The following is a 24100-nucleotide window of genomic DNA, read 5'->3' on the forward strand; positions in this document are numbered from 1 at the left end:
CATACATCACAGTGCTCAGCACTAGTCACAGAATGCCCTCCCCCTGACAGTTTGGGTAAAGGCTTGACACTGAGGAGGGCACTTTGGAATGGGCTTGGCAGGAACTTCCATTTCAGTAGAGGGGCAGTAACCACTGCCTAGAGAGGAGCCAAGGGAAGGGTCAAGGAACAGGTAGGGAGGAATCTCATGGATACCCCAGACTGGGGGAGAAGGGTCTCCAACTTCACCAGGTTGCCAAAGGACCATTGCCAAAGGACACAAGTGCTATTAAGATGGGCCCAACTGTTCCCTGTCTGTCTGCTGTTCTGGCTTGAGCTGTGGACCATACCAGAAGCTTCCGCAGCCCCCCAGTTTTGGCCCAGCACCTGGAGGGTTTGCAAACCCACAGCGTATGCACACGTGATGCTCCTGCCAGTGGTGTAATGTGCAGGCGCCCATGGAATATGAGACGACGTCTTTGATGCAGACCTCAAGCCACCAGCTCCTTCTCCCCAGCCTCACAGCACCCTCGGGTTCTTCTCTGGCTTGGCAGCTGGAGTTCACAGCCAAGCAAGTCACAACCCACCCACTTCCAGGGTGTGGGTCTCTGCCTGCCCACATCCATGAGGGTCATCAGGAATGTGGCATTTGCCAGCATCTGGGGACAAACATCTCGGTGGGATGGAGGGATGATGGAGTGCACCCAATGGGCTCAGGCCCCCGCTGGTGGGTTAGGAGTCTAGTGGGAGACCATACCGGGAAAAAGAAGACAGAGCCTTCAGGCATGCCCACCTCTCTAGTTTCCAGCGAAGGTCGAGTCCCCTTGCTCTCAGTGGCGCTGCTTGCCCGCCCTCAGGACACTAGATGTGTCCCAGGCGGCTGGGACCTGGGGCAGAGATGCTGATAGCAACAGAGAGGCCGGTTGCAGGCTACTTCTGGAGTAACTCTGAGCTTTCTTCGAGATACTGAGGCCACATCCAGACAAGCGCTGGAGGCAATTCACCCGCTATCAATCTTGAAACGAATTAACCAGGTCAAGAAAAGCCCAGGCCTTCTCCTGTGCGTCCCTCTGCGCCCTGGGGGTGTGTGTGGGGGGGGCGGGTATTCAGTCTCATACCCACCTCCGTGCTCTGATTTCTAAAGGAGTCCCCAGCCCGCTACACTCCCCACCCGGCACTCTCCTGTGCCATTCTCAGTGCTGACAAACTGTGACAGCTCTTGTGACCCCATCTGTGTGCTTATTTGCTCCAAACATTCTGGGGCCAACGCAGGAGCTGCTGGTCCTGCACACCTAGTCTGGGGAGCCGGTGAGCTCATTGATGGGTGGGCTGTGAGCCCTCCAAAGACATAGGAGGTTTCAAAGGTTCACAGGGCTGGCTGAATAAACTCTGAGCGGTGGGTGCGGCGCTGTGTCTTTACAAACTACTGAGAAGTGAGGAGTGGGGTTGGTGGGCGTGAGGGCGAGGGCGCCGGTCTGACGGCTCCCCTGGGGGAGCCACGTGTGCCCAGGGGAGGCGGAGCTGGGCGGGCAGCAGAGCAGCCAAGATTCTCTAGGGGCCGCCTTCAGCGCACTGGGGAGAAAACTTCGGAAATTAGACTTGCTTCGCGTTCGACTTCTCTGAAGATGCCGGGCCAAAGGGTGAGTGAGCTGGGGCACATCGGACTCCAAAGGCAGGATTGGGGTGCAACCAAACGCCTCTTGGGCATCTGCCCTAGGGCATAGAGGGCAAGGCAAAGGCTACCCGGTGTCCTTAGCCCATCCCACCCTTCCAGCCTCCTGCACTCATCCAAGCTTCTTATCTCATCCCCACTAGCCTCGGTTTTAGAGCTGTAAAGTGGTCTCATCAGGGCCCCCATTTCTCCGCCTCCTGCTTGGAGAAATGCGGGTCTCGTCCTCACTCTGTGTGGCACGTGGTAGAAGGGACCGAGCAGTCCAGGTCCCAGCCGAGCACAACGCCCTAAGAAGTCATACCCTGAGTAGCTCAAGACTCCGTGCCGCGCCTGGGACTCTGTTTGCCCAAGGCCGGTTCCCAGCCAGGCCTCCAAACTTACCGTAATGGAGGCGCGGCCGGCAGGGGGAGCGAGACGGAAGGGAGCCGCGGCCGGTCCAGGTGAGGGAGAAATAGTTCCCGCGATCTAGGTGCCGCCGCCGAACCAGAGTTTGTGGGGCGTAGGACCACCGGGTGCGTGCGCCCCCTCCGAACTGAGGGCGGCACTGGGAGTGAGCGGGCAGAGGAGCGCCGGAGGGTTTCCTGGTGGCTGCTGTGCGTGGCGGAGCGCAGAGTAAGAGGGCGGTGCGGTGCACGAGGATGGGAGGGTCAGAAGAGCTCTGCCCTGTGGGCGTTGGAGGTTGCGGCTCAGGCGAGGTCTGGAAATTAGGACGACCTCGCGCTTCTAGAGCTTCGGGCTTCTTTAGGTCTCTTCAGCCAACGGAAGGCCCCCTAATGGTCTCGGCATTGAGCCTCGGGGTTAGGGATTTCAGGATCAAGCGGGTAAGTATCCGTGGCGGGTGGGGCGGGTGAGCCACCGACCGAGCTGATTGAATGAGGCCCCTCACCCCTTCCCCGCTCCTCGGTTGCCAAGGTTTCCTTGGGTCTGGCACTTTTGTCCACCTTGCTGGCCCAGCACGTTCCGTCACAGCACGAAAAGGGTTAATGGAGGACAGGCTGGGAGAACTGCTCCCAGTCCCCATCTTCAGGTGGGGACCTCAGGACAGCGCCCTAAAGGCCTGACCTAGAGTTTCAGGGTTTTTCACTTTCACTTCTCCCTTTCTCCCTTCTCAATGTTGGCCTCATTCTCCGGCTCAGCATCTGGCTGCTGCCCTCAGGTGTGTGAACACTGGGAAGGCTCCCTTAAGTACACCGGAACAACCTTGGGCACCCTACATTCTAGGGCACTGTGCACCCTGATGATACATGTCACATGCAGGAGCCTCCATCCCCATATCCCCACACAGGGACCCACTCACAGTCTGCAGGACCCAGAGCCTCTCTAGGCACAGATCTCCCACACTGGCCTTATCTCCTGCACCCACCAATGACCCTCTCACCTGCTCACAGCCAGGATCTCCCCTCCTTCAGAGGCAACGCCTTCTGGGGTCCTGGACATAAGGACTGACCCTACTCAGGGAGGAGAGAAAGGAACCTAGAACCAGTTGGTCCCTGCACTCTACACTACACCTCCCTGGACTTTGCCCTGGGTCCCCTCAATGACAGTTGCTGGATGACAGGTCACTGTCACAGCCCTGAATGGCCACTCAGGGCCTGAGGAATGCCTTGATGATAGTTTCTCTTTCCCTATATGGTCCATAAGGCCCTAGCTGCAGGCCCGGGAGTAGAGGTGCTCACGGTTACACATACCACACACAGGACATGGCACCATATATATACCCCCTGTACTCCTGGCCTCAAGCTCTTTCCTCAGTCCAGTCCCTTCCTGCTTGAGCCCACTCCCCTGGAAACTGGGGACCAGTGGCTCACAGCTAGGGTTCTCTACAGCTCAGGATCTGAGGCCCTGAAATTGTAAGAGACCTGGGAGAGGCTGCCTGCCTCCCACCCCATTCCAATCAAGTGCTGCAAGAGGCCTACAAGGTCCTAGGCAGAAAGACCTTAGAAATTGAGGTCCTAACTGCCCAGTACCCTTAGCACAAGATCAGGAAGGCCGCAGGCTTGACACCCAGCTGAAGAGACCCTGGACATGAACTTCAGGGATTGCTGAACTGGTCAAAGGAGACCCCAGAAAATAGTCGTTTGAGGAAAGACACAGGCCGAGCTGGACATTAGGCATGAGCATGTGTGAGTCTAGAGACCCAAGGCCGAGGGCCTGATCGGGCACCACTGGCAGCAGGATCTTCCCCGGTGGGCAAGCTGGCTGTGGGGTGACAAGCAGGCTGCACCCAACCATGCGGCCTGAACTTCTCCGACGTGTCCTGGGAGTCCATCGCCCGGCCAGGCCCCGCCCCCGGCCCTCCCTGCGCCCGGCCGGTGCGCTGGGAGGTCGGAGGAGCGGGCACTGCCCACCCTCCGGATGTAAAAGCGTCCCGGTCAGAGGCGGGCGGTGCGCGCGGGTGCGCGTGACGCTCGGGCTCTGGGGCTGCGCGGCCTGGGCGGCGTCCCCCGGCTCGGGTCCCCAGTTAGGACAGCGAGTCCTAAGGGGTCTGTAGGGCACTTGCTGAGCTGGGTCCTGTCCCGCCGCACCGAGGAACGGAGAACTCCGCAGCCCTGAGGCTATCTGCCCGTGTCCGGCGCGGGAGCCCGAGCTGCTCTCTCCTTACCCAGGTGCACGGGTAGCCGGGGAGAAGGTAGAGACGGGAGGAGTCAAGGCAAGGGCAGGAGCAGAACGGAGCCCAGGCAGCCCCTTGGTGCTTCACGGTGCCCTGCCATCTGTCTGGGATTGGGTGCTCCTGGCATAGCGGCCTTTCCTTTGGGGCTGAGGAGGCTGAAGGTGGCTTTTCTGAACAGAGGGAGGCCCAGCCTTGGCAGGAGCAGCGGGATGTTCAAGGGGCGTTGGTCACAGAGGGCCTTTGCAGCGGAGGAGGGGCGGATAGCTTGGAAAGCAGGAGGTCCCCGAACTTCCAGGGTATTCCACCCATTCGGGCCCCTGGGTCGATACTAGCCCCAAGTGGGGGCCCATGGCGCCATAATCCCCTGGGCTAGGGGACTGAAGCTGTGAGTGGCACCGCAGGCCCCCGCCCCTGGGCCCGGTGGGCTGGACTGGGCGCGGTGCGGCTGGGCGCACGCAGTCGGAGGCGGCGCCGGCCAGGCCGGCGGGCGCCTATGGACGCTCGGAGCCCGCTTTCTCCTCGGGCCAGCGCGTTCAGCATCGCCTCTCTGGTTGCAGCCGAGGCTTTGGAGGGCACCGCCCACCGGGGCCCCGGGGCCTCCGACCGGGCGAAGTTTCGCCGGCTACCAGGATACACAGCCGGGATGCACTTCAGCACGGTCACCAGGGACATGGAAGGTGAGCCTCTTGGCCGCGTCTACACTGGCCTGCCCGCCAACCCACTGTCTCCGCTGCCGTGAGATCCCGCTGCGGAGTAGGTAGAGGGAACTCCGGGCGGGGTGGGTTCCAGGCTCGCAGATGGGACTCTGGAGCAGGGAGGAAGGACGGGCATCTCCTATAAAGTTTGTTCATCCACTAGTCTGGGGGCCCCAGCCTCGGAGACTGGCACGCAGCTTGACATAGGCCCGGAAGAGGGCGAGTGGAGCCCGGGAGGGAGAAACAAGAGGTGGCTGTGATCTTGGAGAGGTGGGAGGAAAGATGTAAGAGAAGAGACTGCAAGAGAATCAGGGAACACAGAAAAAGGAGAGAAAAGGATAACAAAAACAAACAAAAACAAAATGGGGAGGGCGGCCAGGAGGGAAAAAAAAAAAAAACAGAAAAAGAGGAGGGAAAAATCACAGAAAATCTGTAAGACGGTAGGAAAGAAAAAAAGACGATTTTAAAAGACGGCAAGAACGAAAGAGAAGAGAAAAAATGAAGGAAAAATTGACGACAGAAAGTAAAGTCATTAAAAAAAACAGGGGAAAGACTCCAGCGTTTAAAAAAAAGGGGGGGGGGATCATGAATAACGGAGTATACAGAAACAAGAGAAAAATGGTAGACAAAAAAAAAAAAAAAAACAAAAGGTAATGAAAAATAAAATGCAAAGAAAGGGACAGAAAAAAGAGGCAGAAAAAGTAACGAGAAAAATAAAGAGATATTGGAAAAAGGAAAAATGATTAGGAGGAAAACTTAAACGAAAGGAAACAAAGGTAAAGAAGTAAATTGGGGAAAGAAAATCTGGAACAGAAAAAGGAGAAATACAATGCGGGAGGGCGGCAGGGCAGGGGCCACGGAGGAGCCCGGAGCTCCGGGGAGCCGGTCCGGGCGGTCGGGGCCCCCGGGCCGAGCGAGCCAGGGCGGGCGGGTTGGGGGCCTGGGAGGGGGGAAAGGGGGGGAGGGGCGAGGGACGGGGGAGGGGAACGAGGCCATTGTCTGGGAGCGGGAGGGGGGGCGCGGGGCGGGGCGGGGCGGGGCGCCTCCTCGGGGCCGGCCTGCGGTGTGGGGCGGCGCGGCCCGGGGCGCACGCAGCGCTGCGCCCGCCACTCGGCCCTCGGCGCGGGACAGCGCTCACCTCGGCGGCGGGGGCGGCGGCGACGGCGGCGGCCCTCGGGTCATGATCTCCGCTGTGTCCAGCCCGTGGCTCACTCAGCTCTCGCACTTCTGCGACGTTGCAGCCTTCACGGCCAGCAGCCTGAGCAGCCTGGGGGCCGCGGGGGGCTTCCCGGGCGCCGCGTCGCCGGGCGCCGACCCGTACGGCCCGCGCGATCCTCCGCCACCGCGCTACGACCCTTGCACCGCCGCTCCCGCCCCTGCCCCGGGCGCCCCAGGCCCGCCGCAGCCGCCGCCGCACGCCTACCCGTTCGCGCCGGCCTCAGGGGCCGTCACCAGTGCCGCTGCGGAGCCCGAGGGTCCCGGGGCTAGCTGCGTGGCTGCCGCCAAGGCGCCAGTGAAGAAGAACGCGAAGGTAGCCAGCGTGAGCGTGCAGCTGGAGATGAAGGCACTGTGGGACGAGTTCAATCAGCTGGGCACCGAGATGATCGTCACCAAAGCCGGCAGGTCAGGGTGCCCCTTCCGCGCGCCGCGACCTTCCCCATATGCTGCCATATACGGACCGCGCCCCTCGTTCGGATACGCGAGAGTGGGGTTTAAAAGCAGGGTGGGGGGTGCGGCTTGGCCACCTGCGAGCTCTTCTCGGCCTTGTCGCCTTCTTTACTCTCTGTGGTCCCGGCTCCTGCGATAGCCATGGGTAGCGCTGAGCGAGAGGACAGCTCGGGTGGCAGAGAGAAGCCCGGAACAGGCCCGCTCGACCCGCAGCCCCAGGATGCCGCGCGGGGAAGCAGCGGACTAAAGCGCATTGAGCTGGGGGCAGGCTGCAGAGACTAGGGGCCAGGCCGCCCAGCAGGTTCCTGGTGGATCCCACCTCAAAGGAAACTACTGTTTGGGTTCCGGAGTTCAGTCAATGCGGGCAAGATAAAAAACAGAAGCTGAGTAATTGTATGGAAGATTTTAGGAGTGAATTAAGATCCTTTAAAAGTGTGGTTGGTTTGGTGGAACTTGCTACCCAGTATTCTCAGGCCTAAATTTCGGGTAGTAGTGGGCCCGGCTTTGCGCAAGCCCGGCCATCGCCTTTCAGTTGGCCTGTATTTGTTTTAAGGGCCGAGAGAGAAGGGGAACAAGTTTTGCAGATGCACCCGATTTGACCAGTAGACAAAGGCCGGTGCTGGGCTGTGTCTAATGTACACACCAGCTCTGTGTCGGCACAGCCAAGGGGAACTCAAGGCCTGTTTGCAGAGCCTTCTCTTGGTTTCTGTTTCCCTGCCACAGCCGTCTTCCCTGGGGAGCCTAGGGCCTGTCCTCACCTCCTGCTCCATGGATTTTTTTTTTTTTCAGGGTCTTTGCTGCCCCTATATACACGGGTCCTCCTGGGGACAGTGGCCGGGCCCCTGGCCCAGGCCAACTCAGCCCAGCAAGGGCCTTGTCGTCGCTGTCTTTATCCTAGAAGACAATATTCTGCAGAACCCTTGACTAGCAGAGGATTTGGGTGCGGGTGGCAAGCAGCCTGTCCTGGAGGCCTGGCTCCTGGCATCTGTTTTCTGCCCACTGACTGCAGGGAGTTGCCTGTGAGGGGAGGCAGTGAGAAGGACAAGAGGGGACCAAGCCTTGTGCTGTCCTTCAGTGCCCCGTGGCTGGTACTTCTGTGCTGTCAGGCCAGGGCTGGACCATGGCCAACGGCTCAACCAGGAGCTGCAAAAGGTCCTTTCAAGAGCCCTGATCTGTCACTGGGTCAGGGTCCAGAAGAAAGGATATTGGGGAACCACGAAGGCATAAGCAAAGTCTGCCCTAGGCAACTGCATCTGGGCTTGCGGGTCTTGAGGAAGCAGGAACTTGCCTGTATCCAGAGAACGGTAGGGAGATTCCAGTATTAGGCCAGGATCTGAGAGTCAGGGATTGTGGGCTCTTGGGAGGAATTTGGGAACAGCCACAGACCCAGCTCTCCACAGCTGGCCTCTCCGGCGGGACTGGGGAATAGCCGTAGACCCAGTTCAAAAGGCAACAGAGACTCCTTGGAATTACATTGACCATCCAGTTTCACTTTGTTGGAACCGGGAGCCACTTAGATCAAGCTGGGGAGGCTCTGTCAAGGGCAGAGAAGCCAGGAGATTGCATCCTAGGGACCCTTCCCTGCCGTGGCCAAGACTAGGTCCGGGATGCCAAGGAATCAGCAAGGCAAAGTTGGATCTACGAAGAAGGTTGGGACTCCAGGATTCCACGCTGGGTTAGGACCTGCTTCACTTACCCGTGGTAGGGTAGGGGCCTACTTGGGTTAGAGCAGCTGAGTGAGGGCTGGACCAAACAGCAACCAGAAGGAGAAGGAAGGGCTGAGTGAGGTGCTGCCTGTGCCCCTGCAAGTCAAGGTAGGACAGCTATGTTCTCCCCCAAATGAGGTGACTTGAGGCTCCACTGTCCCCAGGCGAATGTTCCCCACGTTCCAAGTGAAGCTCTTCGGTATGGACCCCATGGCTGACTACATGCTGCTCATGGACTTCGTGCCGGTAGATGACAAGCGCTACCGGTGAGCAAGTCCTTGGGACTGCTTTGGCTGGCTGTATATGCTTGGGACAAGGGAGGGCACCCTAAGTCGCTGCAGTTTCATGCTGGCTGACTAACTCCAAGTATCACCGGATTCACCCAGGCACCTGAACTCACTGCCCCGCTGACATTCTCAGCCTGCTCCCTTCCCTATCCCCATCAGACCCACGCCCACCCCCACTTTTCCTCCAGAACCTGCCTCAGGAAGTCACACAGCTGGGAACCCCTTGAACCTTCAAGCCTGAGGCAGCTCTGATGCCCTTGAGCCTGCATGGCCTGGAAAGGGTGGGCCAAGCACAGCCCTCAGTTTCCTTGGTCTCCCTCTTCCAGAAGCCATTCAAGAGCGCCTTGTCCCCTTCCCCCATCTCCAGGGAACGCTGGGTCCCAGAGCTGATCCGGAAAGGTGGGGTGGCCGGGAGAGATTATGCAGGGCGGGCCTCTGCTGCCCGGACAATTAACAGCAATTAATAAAGTGAATTTGGACCGCCCTGTGCCTGAGGCTGCCAGGGAGGCCAAAGCCAGCCTCCCACCATATCCGCACGGGGCAGACCCGTGTGCAGCGAAATGAGGAGAAAAGGGGAGCACAACCTCCTCTTGGTATCCCAGTGGGGCCCAACCCCTGCTCATTTTGTGTGAGGGTGGGAATTTTCCGGGTTTTTCCATAATCCCCTTGTGGAAACTTCCAGTCCATATGGCATTGGGGGCTTGATTTCGCTGATGAAGAAACTCCTCAGAGGCACTTTCTGGGTTCAACTGGCACATGGGGCAAGACCCTGTTGGTTCACCCCAGTATGGCATGACCCCTGTCCTGGTGCTGCCCTAGGTATGCCTTCCATAGTTCCTCCTGGCTGGTAGCGGGCAAGGCAGACCCTGCCACACCGGGGCGAGTGCATTACCACCCTGACTCACCCGCCAAAGGTGCACAGTGGATGAAGCAAATTGTGTCCTTCGACAAGCTCAAGCTGACCAACAACCTGCTGGATGACAATGGCCATGTGAGCGACCCCTTCTCCCCAGGCTTCCAAGCTGTCCCTGTTGCAGGCCCTTGGCAGTCCTCACTGATCGGAGAGGACACATTCAGAGAATGGACCTCTGGTTAGCGGGTAGGCTGCAGACCTGGGAAAAGGGGATTACCCTTTCCTTATCCCCTGATCTTATGCTGGAGGCTTTTTAATTGCAAAGGACTGACGACTGGGGTATGGGGAGGTGGGGAAGGCAGGAGACTGGAATTCAGGCCTGTGGGGCTGCTTTCTTGCTGAATTCTGCTCTACAGCGACCACCCTGTGCAGGCCCCACAGCAATTGCTGGGGACCTGAGGAAAGAATATAAATCCTGACCACTTGTCACTTGGAATATCTTTCTAGGAGGTCCCAAATGGATCTCACAGCTTGGCCTCATTTCAGAAGTTAAGCATTTTGCTCAAATTATCCAAGGAAGTTCATTGCCTACTCAGACTTCCACCGGTTTTTCAGCCCTCACCAGATTCTCAGTCCCAGCCCCGTTGTTGGAGCTGATCTTCCACCTTGCCTTCTAGATTATTCTCAACTCCATGCACAGATACCAGCCTCGCTTCCATGTTGTCTATGTGGACCCACGCAAAGATAGTGAGAAATACGCAGAGGAGAACTTCAAAACCTTTGTATTTGAGGAGACACGCTTCACTGCGGTCACTGCCTACCAGAACCACCGGGTGAGGGCCTGCAGGGAGGTCCTGGGGAGGGGTACATTCAACACTTCTGGGAATGGGGTGCAAGGTACTTTCGATGCCTGGGGTCACAGACAGCTTGGACCTGCAGGTTGTGGTTCCTGAGAGAACAACCCCTCCCTCAAGGGCCTCTAGTTGCCCCCTCCCTCTGCCAGGCTGGCCCAACCTCCTATCAGCTTGACCTCTGTAGCAGCAACTGTCACTGCCTCCTGAAAGTTTGTTTTCCAAACCATTCCGGAAACTCCCCATCAGGGGCCTGATTCTAGGTTTACTCAGATTCCTAGGGCGCCAGCTCAGATCTCTCTGCTACGACTTGGGGGCCAGAGGTGACCCCATTCCCATCCCAGCCAGGGCACAGTCTTCATACCCAATTGTTGGGGCGGCAATAAGTTGTCCCCTAGTGAAAGAGAAGGCTCGCCAGTCTCCCTACTGCAAGAGGGAGGCAAAATGTCCGTGGAGAATGGGAGAGATGTGGGACGGTTCTTGTCTGGGCAGCGCAGAGAGGTTCCTAACACTCCCTTGTTCGCTGCCGCTGGGGTTGGGTGGCCGCGGGCTGCAGGGCTTCAGCAGCTTGCTCTTGTCGGCTTCCCTGCAGATCACGCAGCTGAAGATTGCCAGCAACCCTTTCGCCAAAGGCTTCCGGGACTGCGACCCTGAGGACTGGTGAGTGTCCTCCGAGCAGAAAGCGAATGCCCGGGCGCCCGACTGGGGCGCCACCTTGATCCGCCCCCTTTCGCAGGCCCCGGAATCACCGGCCCGGTCCGTTGCCGCTAATGAGCGCCTTTGCGCGCTCGCGGAATCCGGTGGCCTCCCCAACGCAGCCCAACGGTGCGGAGAAAGGTAGGGCCGGGGTCTTGGGATCCGGGTCGCAGACTCGCGCGCGTTCCACCCCGGGTCGACGGCCGCGCCCGGCCTCGCCTGTACCCCTGCGGCGCTCGCAGCCCTCGCGCTGGTTGCACAACGGCGGTGGCGGCGGGCAAGCGCGCACTCGCCCGCCCGCCCGAAGGCTGCGCCCCGCCCGCTGTTGCCGCCCGCGGAGGGGCTCGGGCCCCAGGGGAGCGCTGGTTCGCCGAGTAGGGGCGAGAGCCTCTCGAGCGCGGCCTCGCGCCTCCTTGCCGGCTGGGCTTTCTGGGAGTCATCTAGGCTGTCCCAGTCCGCCGCTCTCACCCTTCGGCTCGCTCCCGCAGACCCTGCTGAGGTCCGGCGAGAATTCGAACGCGACGCGGGCGGATCGGCCATGCTCGGGGATCCCGCGCACCCACCGCAGCTGCTGGCCCGGGTGCTGAGCCCTGCGCTGCCTGGAGCCGGTGGCACCGGCGGCCTCGTCCAGTTACCCGGTGCGTCCGGAGGTCGACCCAGTCCCCCGCACACTGAGCTGCGCCTGGAGGCGCCCGGCGCATCGGAGCCCCTACACCACCATCCTTACAAATACCCGGCGGCAGCCTACGACCACTACCTCGGGGCCAAGAGCCGACCAGCGCCCTACCCTCTGCCGGGTCTGCGCGGCCACGGCTACCACCCGCACGCGCACGCACACCCGCACCACCACCACCCTGCGGTGAGTCCAGCTGCTGCTGCTGCCGCTGCAGCGGCTGCCGCCGCCGCTGCCGCCAACATGTACTCATCTGCTGGGGCCGCGCCGCCCGGCTCCTACGACTACTGCCCCAGATAATGCGAGCAGTCGCTGCTCTTTGGGCACCGACCTACCGAAGCCCCACTCAGCCCTGTCAAAGGACACTCTCCCAGGCCCGGGGCCACCTCGGATCCTGTCCTTCCCCAACCTCGAAGTCATTAGGGTCCTCCACTCTCCAGCCCCGAGGACTATTCGGTCATTTCAGCCCCGGAGTAAACACGGGTCCTTTCCCAGCCCTAAGGGCCATGGGTGTGGGGGGGTTCCCGCCCGCCAGTGCCAAAGCGCAGGGTCGGAGGTGGAAGGAAGTGGTATTTATTGTTTTCCCCAAGACCGCGAGACCGCATCGTCTCCGGCCCGCCGGTAGTGGCAGTGTAGACGACCCGAGAGCTCCGCCTGCAGGCGGTGTAGATACATGTAGATATGTGTAGATATTGTAGATACCGCGCCGGCGCTGACTTGATAAACGATTTCGCTTCTTTTGGAAGCTGCCTGTGTATGGGTTTTTTTCTTTTTCTTTTCTCTTTCTTTTCTTTTTCTTTCTTTATTTAGCGCAGAGTCAGATCTTGCAGAAGATCTCAGGAAGAGCAAGTTGGATGTGACTCAGGACTTCAGTGTCTCTCCAGTCCCAGTCCCCACAGGTCCCAGGTCAGGTTCATTAGGGTCCTGGGCAGTGGGAGTGAAGTCCTTGCATTGCCCATCCTGTCCTTCCTGTTACTCCCCCATCCCCGCTGGGCTCACTCCCTTCCCCTGTTCTCTGCCCAATCACCCTCCCAATCATCCCACATCCCCAGAACTGGTACCAGCCCCAGGTACTAGTTCTGTCCTTTTTACTTAAATTCTTCACACCTGAAGTTGCTACGGTCATAGGACTTAGGCTGGCCCTAACCTATTTTCAGAACTTGTCCTGCATACTTTTGCATTGAAGCTGGGAATAATGGTCATGACAGGACACAGTTCATCCAGTCTGGGAAAGGGAGAAGCCCTTGACCCGGATGGGATTGTGGAAAGACAAACAGGCAGTGCTGCTCTTGTAGCACTTTCCTGGCCCAGCCCCAACCCAGGCCTTCGTTTTCCCCTGTTTATTGACTTTATTCACTGAGAGTGTCCCTGCGGAGTGAGCAGGACAGGGGGCACAATGATAGTGGTCATGAGTCATCTTAAAGCTCGTTTGTGAAGCATTTTTCCCAGACCAGGTGCCTGAGAGATCTCTCCCCATTAACTCAACACCAGGGATGGGCTAGAGGAATCCTTTGATCCCTCCCTTCCTGAATCCAAGCAGGAAAAGCTGACAGCCAGGTCAACATCAAGGCTAACTTGGACACAAGATGAACAGGAAATGCATGTGGCCAGGTTCTGTCCCTGGCCTTCTGTGCATGTCCTAATATGTTTGTGGCAGTTGCTGCTTCCCAGGCTGCCTGGCTTATTGCTCCTGCATGGCAGCAGCAGCCCTGGTACCACCTCTCCAAGGGCACACCCAGGTATTTTCAGATGTTGACCCTGAATTGGACCTGTTTCAGGTTGTGTTCACCCTGAAGTGGTGAAGTTTAGCAATTAGAAGGGGGTTAGTAACAAAAAGGCAGAAACAATTCCCATGAGGCAAATCTAGGAAGGAAGGGGGTGACCAGACCCACCCAGAGCCTCCAAGGGCACATTTTCTAGTACCAGGGCATCAAGATTTCTACAGGTCTGTCCAAGTGGCCAGCAGGCTTCATGGACAAAGCTTCAGGGATCTATTCTTATGGGTAGCTGTTGATGTCCTTTCCTGAGTTCTGCTTCCTACCATACCCCCAATTGCAACTTTCTCTTTGGGTTACCTACATGTGATAGTGGGCTTCTGCGTGGAGCAGCGGTTACCTGTTTGTGGTTACCCCACCCCAGGAGTGGCAGATTGGAGTTTGCCTTGCAGAGGGTTCTGAGCACATCTCAGGCCTTCCTTCTCTGCAGTGGAATGCAGTCACTCCACACTTTTCAACACCCAGGGTGCTCCAGGAGGGACACCAGGAAAAGAGCTGTCATTAGAGAGGCCTGTGCTTTGGTTTTGTTCAAAGCTAAAGCAAGAAGAAACTGTCCCTTGCACAAATAACAGCATCTAGTGTTTGTAAATAGGGGTGGAGCTTGCTGGCCTTGTACAGACTTGCCTGTTCCCATTGTGATGGCAGTGAAGATGGAGAATCACCCTGCTATTTAACTGAGCTACCACTAGCCACGTGTGGCCACTTAACATTTTAATGACTTAGAATAAAATGAAATATTCAGGTCCTCACTGGCCCCATTCCAAATGCTTAGTGGCTCAGGTGCTAAGGGTCACCATACTGGCTGCTTCAGATGAGGGTGTACCATGTGTTGGGTAATGGCCCTTAAAGGCATGTTTTTTCTCCCCTGCACCCCCATGCATGAATTTGTCTGAGAGCTTGTAGTAAATGGGAATATACAACAGGGTACTCTGTGGCTGGTAGTTTCAACTCCATGGTACATTGTGAGTCTCCCCCATGCTGATCATCCCTCCTTCATTCATTCCTTAAATAAGTGCTTGGTGAGCTCCCATCAGCTGCAGGTGCTGTCTGTTCGCTGCCCTGACTGCTACACTTGTGGAGCTGACGTCCCTGTGGGCAGTTGCTCTGGACATCCTTTAACTGCCCTATGAAATAGCTTTCTGGCAGTTTCTTTTCTGTGATTGCTATATTCTGAAAGATTGTGTCCCCACGCTAGTATTAGAAGATAGGGCCTTTGGAAGGTAATTTGGTCATGGGTTAGGCCCTCATGAATGGGATTAGTGTCCCATAAAAGGGCCCAGAGAAATCCCTTATCCCTTCTGCCATGTGAAGACACAGAGAGAAAGCATTTGTGTCAATCCAGAAGAGGGCCTTCAGCAGAACTGACCATACTGCCACCCTGATCTTGGACTTCTAACCTCTGTAGATCTTGGACTATGAGACAGAAATTTCCATTGTTTATAAGCCACCTAGTTTATGGTTTATTTGTCATAGCAGCCAGAACGGACTGAGAATGACTCCCTTTTCCCCTCACCTTAGGTTTCTCTGTGAACATGTTTGCTCTGTCTTTCCGTGAGCTTCTGTGCTGTCTAGTGTGAGCTTCTGAGCTGTCCTGTGTGTGTGTGTGTGGCGGGGTTATCCCACTTGTGGGCTCCTTACTCACACCCCTGTTATTGGATACCCCCAAGCATCTTCATTGGTACAGAGGCTGCATTCTTCTCCCCTAGCCTGTTTCCAGTGTCCAACTGCCAAGACTTGGTAGGATGAATACTCAGACCAGAAAGCACCTTAGAGAGTCCAGTCTCTTATTCATGCCTCGAAACCTTTCAGAAAATAGTAGATACCCAACTTGGGAAATAGGTCAACTCTTGACTAAGTGGGGGAAGATGAGACCAAATCCAGAGTCACATGCAGGCTGCCAGGAACCTCCACAGCCTCCTGCTCTGCAATGGCACCCTTGTCTAAGTACGGATGGGAACTCAGCACTATCTGGAGGGGCTAATTGCAGAGTCTGCCAGGGAAGTATATGGAGAAAAGAGGCAGGAATGCTGCAGGATTCAGCTGCTAGAAGAGGGAAGTCTGCCTGGGGACACCTCCAGATGTAGAGGGAGAGGAGATTTTGTCCACTGTGGGCCTCTAGCCCCCACCAGCTGGGGAAATCCACAGAGTGTGTGGGACCCGTGTGATGACAGCTGTGTGAGGATGAGACACTGAGTTCCAGGTGTACTGCAGATCAAAGCAGCCCTGAAGCCAGAGAATTCCACGTGGCCACAGCTGCCAAGCACTAAGCAGACCAGAGTGAGTAGGGTCAAGTGAGGAGGGCCATGTGTTGGTGGATGGAATGAAGTGGCCAAGGAGCATCTTCTAGAACCAAGGCGTGATGTCAGTGGTGTCAGTGGAGCCCACATGGAGCAGCCTGTGTTCTAGAGGCTCTGTGCCTCAGTTTCCCCTTCACATGTGGTGCTGACCTCTGCCCTGTGCGGGGAACCTTTCTGTACACAGTGAAGGTCCACATGAACCATGAGCATAGGGCAGTGCCCTCTGGCTGGGGAAAACATGTTTTTTATTTCCTTTATCATCTAAGTTCTAGTGAGACCATGTGCTTCTCTAAGGCTCTAACCAGGCTCATCCAAAGCATCTGCACGCTCCTCCTTCACCTCTCAAGCCATTTCTGTGTCTTGCCTTGGGCTCAGCCTCAGAGTAAGCAGGGACACGGCCCCAGCCCTTACAAGGCTGGATGAGACTTTCTCCTGGTGCTGCTTCACACATTTTCTGTACTTTAAAAAACACAAATCGTGCCTTTGATTCAGTTCCCTCTCCTGCTTGTTATATTACTTCAAACCAGATGGGCTCATAAGATGAAGTCTGGACACTTGGAGGCTCTATGTTAATGGCTGCCAGGTCTGTGTGGAAAACAGCAGAACCAAAGGTGTTCTGCTAAAAGCAGCCAATATGGGACAGTGGTTTAGGTTTTAATATCAGTAATTAAATTATCTTCTTAATTATAAGGAGAGATGGCATTGTTGACATCTTTTATCAGCTTTCAATTGTATAATACACACTTAATCCCCACTTCCAGCAGCATCCATCCCCCTTTCTTCTTTGGGCCAGCCCAATACTTTCTCCTGCAGCATAGATCCCTGCTGGGGAAGGATTGGGGTGCATCACCCCTTGCACTGATTGTGATATACACAGTTTTTTTCTTATTTGTTTTGTTTTGTGTTTTGCCATGCTGGGGATTGAAATGAGGACCTTGTACATGCTAGGCAAGCACTCACATTTCAACAGTTCTGAAGTTGGGAGACATCTTAATCAAAGGGTGAGGTTCTCAGTCTAACTAGAAAGGTCTTGGTCACACATGAAATAATGGCACAGTTATAGTTGATGGATGCCAGAACTGAGAACAATGGCCACTTTTTCAGGCACAAACTTATGTTCCCTGACTGTGGTTGGGGCAACTCTGGGTTTTAGCATCACACCTTGGAAGATCTTGCAAATGGGACTCCCCAAGTGGCCCCGCCCTTCTGAGACATGGTTTCTCATACGTTTCTTACCCACTCCCTGCACACATCCAGTCTTCCCTGTCTACTTTTCACTCTTCCCTCCCATTCTAAACTCAGTTCCTCTCAACATTCCCACCCCCATTTCTAAACAGATCTTTTATTCATATGGGGTTTCTAGATCTTTCTCCAATACAGTTTCTCTTACAATATTATCCTACAGTGAAGGTGGAAAAAATAGCCAGAGCTTCCCAAGTCCACCTGGCTGCACAGGGCCACAGCTTGAATTTTTCACCATTGGTCAGTACATCCCCAAGGGCATAGCAGGGACCTTCATTACAGTGCTGAGTCTCAGAAGCCCTGGACTACCCCCTCCCCCTGCCAGATCTCCTTTGTGATAAGAGACAACCTGGTAGACTTGGGGACACAGTCCCCCTTCCTTGATGTCCCTGAGAGCTTCCCTTTTTTGGTGAGCTCCTGCTAGGTCTGCAGGTGAAGGTGGTGGCTATGCCTACAGAAGCCCAGACAGCACAGAGTGGCAGGCAGTGTCACTGTTGATTTCCAGATTCAGAGCTGTGTGAGCTATTGGTCTGAAGCAAAATAGAAAAATATGAAAGCAGCCACTTCAATGCAAATGATCACCCTTCTGATGACAATGAGTAAAGTCTTAAGGGATGAAGACAAATGAGCCCCTTTCCCGAGCAGCTGACCATTTAGAAAGCTTTAGAAAGTGCTGCCTCCTGGGACAGCCTATAGGGACTGCACTTTGGAAAGGAGGGGCTACCCCAGGCTCAGGCCTTCATCTCAGCATTCAGGACACAGCCTGAAGGGAGATAGAGGTGGGGGACTGAGCCATAGGGATCACAGAGGCAGAGGGGGGAGCAAGCAGGTCATACACTGTGGCAGAACCACAAGGTAGACACTAACACATACATCCCCAAACACAATTACCCAGCTGGAAAGGAACACCTTGCTTCAAAGAGGACTGCCTTTGGTATTTCCCCAGCACCCTATGGAGGCATTTCATAGTGGTCCCTTCTGTTTGGCTGAGTGGTCCTCCTTGTCTCTAATGGTCAAGTCCTCCATCAATGTGAGCAGTCAACCTGTGTGGGGTAGCATTTACAGGCAGGACCCAGGACCACAGTTAGGACCTACTTCAGGAGAACTGGACACCTAGGTCACAGCCCAGGAAGTTTATCGTAGGGCTGGACCCCTATTTTCCAGCCACCACCTGCTCTCTTTAGTCCCAAGATTACTCATAGAGCCTCCAGGCTTCCAGGAATCCTTAGGAGGATGCTGCCAGGAAGGGTCTTGGGGTTAGCCGGGACACCTAGGGTCATTGTGGCCTCCTTGCTTAGGCAGTGAGGCTGATCTGCTTCTCGAAGTCCACTTAACTCCTCTGACTTCAGCAGCTGTTTCCCTTGATTTCCGTGTTTCCCAGGCACATGTCTCACATATCTCATCTCCAATAAGAATTTAAGTGTCTGGAAGATAGAGATCCTATTGCATGATTTCTGGTGAATAAAAATACCTGGATTAGATACCATTTTACACCCATTCGGATGGTCACTGTTTTTTATAAAGGATGTAGGGATATTGAAACTTTTGTGCACTATTTGGAATGTAAAACAGCACAGCCACTGTGGTTTCTCAAAAAAATAAAAATAGAATTATCTATGATACAGAAAGACCACTTCTCGGTATATACCCCAGACAATTAAAAGCAGGGACTCAAATATATGTGTACATGCCCATGTGCATAGCATCATCATTCATAACAACAAAGAGATAGAAGCAACTCAAGTGTTCATCAACAGATGAATAAGCAAATGGGTCTATCAACACAATGGACTTTAAAAATTTTTTTTGGTTGTTTATGGACCTTTATTGTATTTATTTATTTGTACGTGGTGCTGAGAATTGAACCCAGTACCTCACACATGCTAGGCAAGCACTCTACCACTGAGTTACTACTACAGCCCCACAGTGGACTTTTATTCAACCTTAAAAAGGAAGGAAATTCTGACAAATGCTACAACACAGGCTAACTTGACATTATACTCAGTGAAATAAGTCAGTCATAAAAGGACAAATACTGTATGACTTTACATATATGAGGCACATAGAGTAGGCGTGTCTATAGAAACAGAAAGTAGAATGGTGGGTGCCAGGGGCTGGGGGAAGGGAAGAATGAGAATGCTTAATGGCAATCTTATAAAGTTTCAGTTTTGCAAGATAACAAATTCTGGAGGTGGTGCCTGCTGCATGACAACGTAAATGTACCGACACTTAAAAAGGGTTAAAATGGCAAATTTGTCACTTACGTTAATCTTGGATTGATCAATTCCTTCCCTGTCTCTAAACCATGTTTTATTTTTTTGTTTGTTTATGAGTTTCCTTGTTTTGCAATACTGGGTATTGAACCCAGGACCTTGCATATGCTAGGCAAGTACTCTATTATTGAGTTGCATCCCCAACTTCTTAGCCAGTACTTTTTAAACAGGAGTCATTTTGTCCCCCAGGGGCATTTGGCAAAGCCTGGAGACAACTATGGTTGTCACTCAAGGTAGGGGTTGCCTCTGGTATCTGGTGGGTTGAGGCCAGGGATACTGCCCAATACCCTGCAATGCACAGGGAGGCCTCCTCACAGAGTCATTCAGCCCAGGTGTCACAGGGCCACAGTGGAGAGGCCTATATGGACCTTCCCAGAGAGCCATACATGGTATGGATAAGCCAATAGCTCAGAGCCAAATATTCTGATCCCAGGAGGCCCTCAAGTCCCACTTGGCATGTAGCTACCCCTCCAAGTAGGAGTTGCTTCTTTTTCTGGATCAGAGGTGCTCTGGGGCACTCTCTGCAGGTCTCCCCTTGCCCGGGTGGAACTTGAATTTCCAATGAAGCCAGTGCTGAAGGGGGGATGGCTGCAGTGGGGTGGCCTCAAGGGGCTAAGAAAGCTGACAGCCCTAAAGGGGGCAGAGGACTATTGGTGCCATTCCCTAGAGATGACATCTCCAAGTGCCCCTGCCCTTTGCAAATCTTGCTGGTTCCAGAGCAGAAGGTGTACATGGGGCAGGTGTGGATGGAAGTTAGTTTGCATCAACCATGATGTTGGCACCTCTGAGACCATCTGCAAAGCCCAGTGGCTTCCCCAGAATGGTAGAGCTCCCAGACAGAGCTCCTTGACACTTGTGGCCTGGCTGTGTGCCTCCCTCTCTGAAAGAGTCTCTCTGTTCCCTCTTCCCCATAGTGCAGTACTCTAAAGATTAGTTAGAGACTGAATCTTTAGGAGGAGGACAGCAAAGCCACTTAGTTGCTCAGGAAGAACCCAGCCTGCCCTTGCCCAGGACAGGCAAAGGTACAGAGCTATGGGTGGCTGGAGTCAAATCATGGGCATGTCACACAATTCCGGATGGTGAGAGACACAAATTCTGCTCCAAAAAGTTTATGTTCCATAGGGAGGGACAGATGACTTCCTCAGGATGCCTAGACCTCTGTGGGGGTGGAGGGACAAAAGGGCTCAGCAGAAACAAGTTCAGAGCAGGGGTGGGCAAAGGGGACCTCTGTCTTCCCTAGAACCCAGCCTGCCACCCTGCTCAGGCATCAGGTATCACACACCTGAGGTTCATTGGAGGAGTGGGCAGCTGCTTCTCAGGGGCAGCTTACATGTGACACAGCAGGTGATGACGTTGGTTGGGCAAGGCTTGGAACATAGAGGCAGAGACATCTGCTCAGCATCCATAGCAGCGTCTGCCCAAATTAGGACATAACCCAGGTGTGCTTCAGGACATGTGTGTATGTCCCTGGAGCGCAACTCAGCAATGAAAAGGAGGGAACTGCTGAGGCAAGAGGACCTGCAGGAGTCTCCATACATTGCACTGAGTGGAAGAAGCCAGGCCCTGGAGGCACCACACTGTGGGACAAGGGCAAAAACACAGTGATGAAAGACAAGCCATGCCAAGGGCTTCAGGGGTGGGAAAGGCAAACCACAGCACTACAGGATTATACCAGGTAATGGAACTTTCATCGAAAACTTGTAAAAATTCACAAAACCCTATACTAACATGGGTGAACTTTATTGAACAAACGTTCTCTCATATATTAAGAATGACTTGCTGGGACTTTAACTTGCTCCTTGTCTTGTTTTGACCCCATTCTAGTGTGTCTCCTTTTCCTTCTCCTTTCTTGCTCTTGTTTGAATATGGTTTGTCCCCTCTGAAACTCATGCTGAAATTTGATTGGTGTCACGGTGGTACTGGGAGGTGGATGCTTTAAGAGGTGATAGGTCACTAAGACAGACTAATGCCTTTCAGGAGTGGGTTTGTTATCTCAGGAGCTGGTTGTTTTGCTTCTTGTATTCTCTTTGCACATTCCTGCTTGTCCTTCTGCCTTTAACCATGAGTTGAAGAGGCACAGGCCCTCACCAGATGTGGCCACTCAATCTTGGACTTGCCAGCCTCCAGCCAAAATAAAACTTTTTTTTTTTTTTAATAAATTACAACAGAAAATGGATTAAGACATCTCCATCCTCTACCCTCTTGGCTGCTTTAGCTGAGTGTCACAGCGTGCTTTAGGATTTGTCTTCATTTCTTTTGCGGCGCTGGAAATTCGACCCTCACACATGCTAAGCAAGTGCTCTACCACTATACTACACCCTGGACCCAGAATTTGTTATTCTAAACTAGGAAAATAGCATATTCCTGTTCCTTATTTCTAAAGTAGGTATGGGGATTTTTAGTTTCCTAATCCAACTTATTTCCTTTGGGTCACTGATTACTGTTGCTAAAGCTGGGCCTGGTTTTGCTACTGGACTGGGCAACTATTTTTTGTAGACAGTCCTTCTTTGGGGTAAATCAAGTTCTAGCTGGTCCTTCCATATAAGTCAGACATGTGACACTCATCTACTGTCTTGTCTCATCTACTCAAAGAGACATACATCTCACAGAGCACTTCTGTCTACTCTTATTGGATGGAGTTGTCTCCATGTTCAGGCTGGAAAAGTGAAAATTCAGAGGTGTCCCAGGAACACACCTCATGGATAAGTGATGCTCCTGAGGGATGAAGGTGGCTATGTGAACCTGGAACTCCCTGACCTCCCAAATGCTAACCCTTCAATGTTCTGGAGCCTGGGAGAGATTGGTGAGAAGGACATGAGGTTGGGGTGTGACTACCAGAAAGACCTTTGCTTAATGCTGAAGGTACATGTTTTCCCTTCATTTTGGGTTATGTTTGAAATTTCCAAAACTAAAGAGAAAGATAATTGTTCAACAAATGCTCAAGATTTATAAATTATGCTATATAATAAACAATTCTCTGTATACTCACACTCTAACTTGAGAATCCAAATTCAAATATTATGGATGTAACAGTAAATTTCTACAGACACTTCTTTTTTGTTTCCCCTTGCCCCAATATTTAAACGTTGATTGCAAAATTGTTTTATAAAATCACTAGTAGGCTGGGTGCAATGGCATATCCCTGTAACCCCAGCTAGTCAGGAGGCCAGAACAGGAGGATTGCAAATTCAAGCCCAACCTGGACAACTTGCCGAGACCACATCTCAAAATAAAATAAAAAGGGAGGTATAGCTCAATGGTAGAGCCCTTGCCTAGTGTTTTACTCAACTGTTTTTGTCACTGTGATCAAAAACCTGACAAGAACAACATAGAGGAGAGAAATTTATTTAGGGCTCATGATTTGTGGTCTCAGACCATAGATGGTCTATTCCATTGCTCTGAACCAGAGATGAGGCAGAACATCATGGTGGAAAGGCATGATGTAGAAAAGCAGCTCAAGACATTGCAGTCAGGTAGCATAGAGAACATTCTGCTTACCAGGGACTAAATATATACCCCAAAGTCATACCCCCAGTGACCTATCTCCTCCAACCACACCTTATCTGACTATAGCTGCTGCCCACTTAATCTCTATCAGTGGATTAATGCACTGATTGGGATAAGGCTCTCATAACCCAATCATTTCACCTCTGAACTTCCTTGCATTGTCTCCCACATGAGCTTTTAGGTGATACCTCCTATCTAAACCATAACACCTAACATGCTTACAGCCTTGACTCAGTCCCCAGCTCTGCAGAAACAAAAACAAAAACTCATAAATATTAAATGAAAACTACAAGATTAACATATCCAATCTGAAAATATCCTAAACATTTTAGGAAAGACACATATAGAGCTTGAGAATGATTCACTAAAATTGGTTCCAAAAGTACTAAACTATGTTTTTATGTTCTCTTTTATTTTTTCCTATTATTTCTTAGGTGTGTTCTCAGGACCTTGCCACGGATTGGCATTCTAATCAACCTGAGAGTAAGAGCACCTGCCAGGTCTATGGCTAGGGGGCACCGTGGAGGGACCAAGTGCTATCATTCAGTGAGGTTGACCCACCCCAGCCTTATGCACTTTTTTCCCAAAAATCTTTTGAAGCAAAATACATGTAATATAAAATTTACTATCCCAGTCATTTCAAAGTATACAGTTCAGTGAGATTAAACACATTCATTATGTGGTACAGCCATCACCACCATCCATCTCCAGAATACTTCGCATCTTCTAAAACCAAAACTCTGTTCCCATTAGACAATAATTCCCTGTTCCTGCTCCCCAGCAAACCACCATTCTACTCTCTGTCTGTGAATTTGACAGCTTTAGGTTCTTCCTGTAAGTGGAATCATAACAGTATTTGTCTTTTGGTGACAGGCTTATTTCATTGAACATAAGGTCCTCAAGGTTTATCCATGTTGTAGCATATGTCACGATTTACTTCCTTTTCAAGGCTGAATAATATTTCATCGTTTGTAGATATACCACATTGTTTATTCACTTGTGGTTGGAAACTTGGACTGCTTTCACCTCTTGGCTATTGTGATTAATGATGCTATGAACATGGACATATAAATATCTCATTGTGATCCTGCTTTCAATGATATGATACTCTCAGGTTGATTAGAATGCCAATACCTAGAAGTGGCATTCTATTTTTAACTTTTTGAGGCCTCACCATGCTTTCCCATGGTGATTCCACCATTTTACTTCCCATCAACAGTGCACAAATGTTGCAATTTCTCTACATCCATGTCAACACTTGCTAATTTCTGTTCTCTGTGTGTGTGTGTGTGTGTGTGTGTGTGTGTGTGTGTGTG

At 53.2% G+C, this 24100-nt stretch overlaps 1 protein-coding gene across 5 annotated transcripts; it reads left to right on the plus strand.

The window, feature by feature from the left end:
* The first annotated feature begins 1545 nt into the window (after positions 1-1545).
* Positions 1546-22567, plus strand: TBX1 (T-box transcription factor 1). Of its 5 annotated transcripts, none has more exons than XM_079152595.1 (9): positions 1546-1618; positions 4819-4938; positions 6198-6579; positions 8495-8596; positions 9437-9608; positions 10148-10303; positions 10914-10981; positions 11058-11158; positions 11506-22567. In XM_079152595.1, exons 2-9 carry the CDS (start codon positions 4905-4907, stop codon positions 11988-11990), a joined length of 1500 nt encoding a protein of 499 aa, XP_079008721.1. In that variant the 5' UTR covers positions 1546-1618; positions 4819-4904; the 3' UTR covers positions 11991-22567. The 5 variants fall into 5 exon arrangements, with proteins under 5 accessions (XP_079008721.1, XP_079008719.1, XP_079008720.1 ...); XM_079152593.1 differs by lacking the exon at positions 1546-1618 and adding an exon at positions 4026-4279; XM_079152594.1 differs by lacking the exon at positions 1546-1618 and adding an exon at positions 4026-4256.
* Positions 22568-24100: the final 1533 nt, after the last annotated feature.

The sequence above is a fragment of the Sciurus vulgaris genome (assembly GCF_902686455.1).
Source record: "Sciurus vulgaris genome assembly, chromosome: 8".
NCBI classification, from domain to species: domain Eukaryota; kingdom Metazoa; phylum Chordata; class Mammalia; order Rodentia; family Sciuridae; genus Sciurus; species Sciurus vulgaris.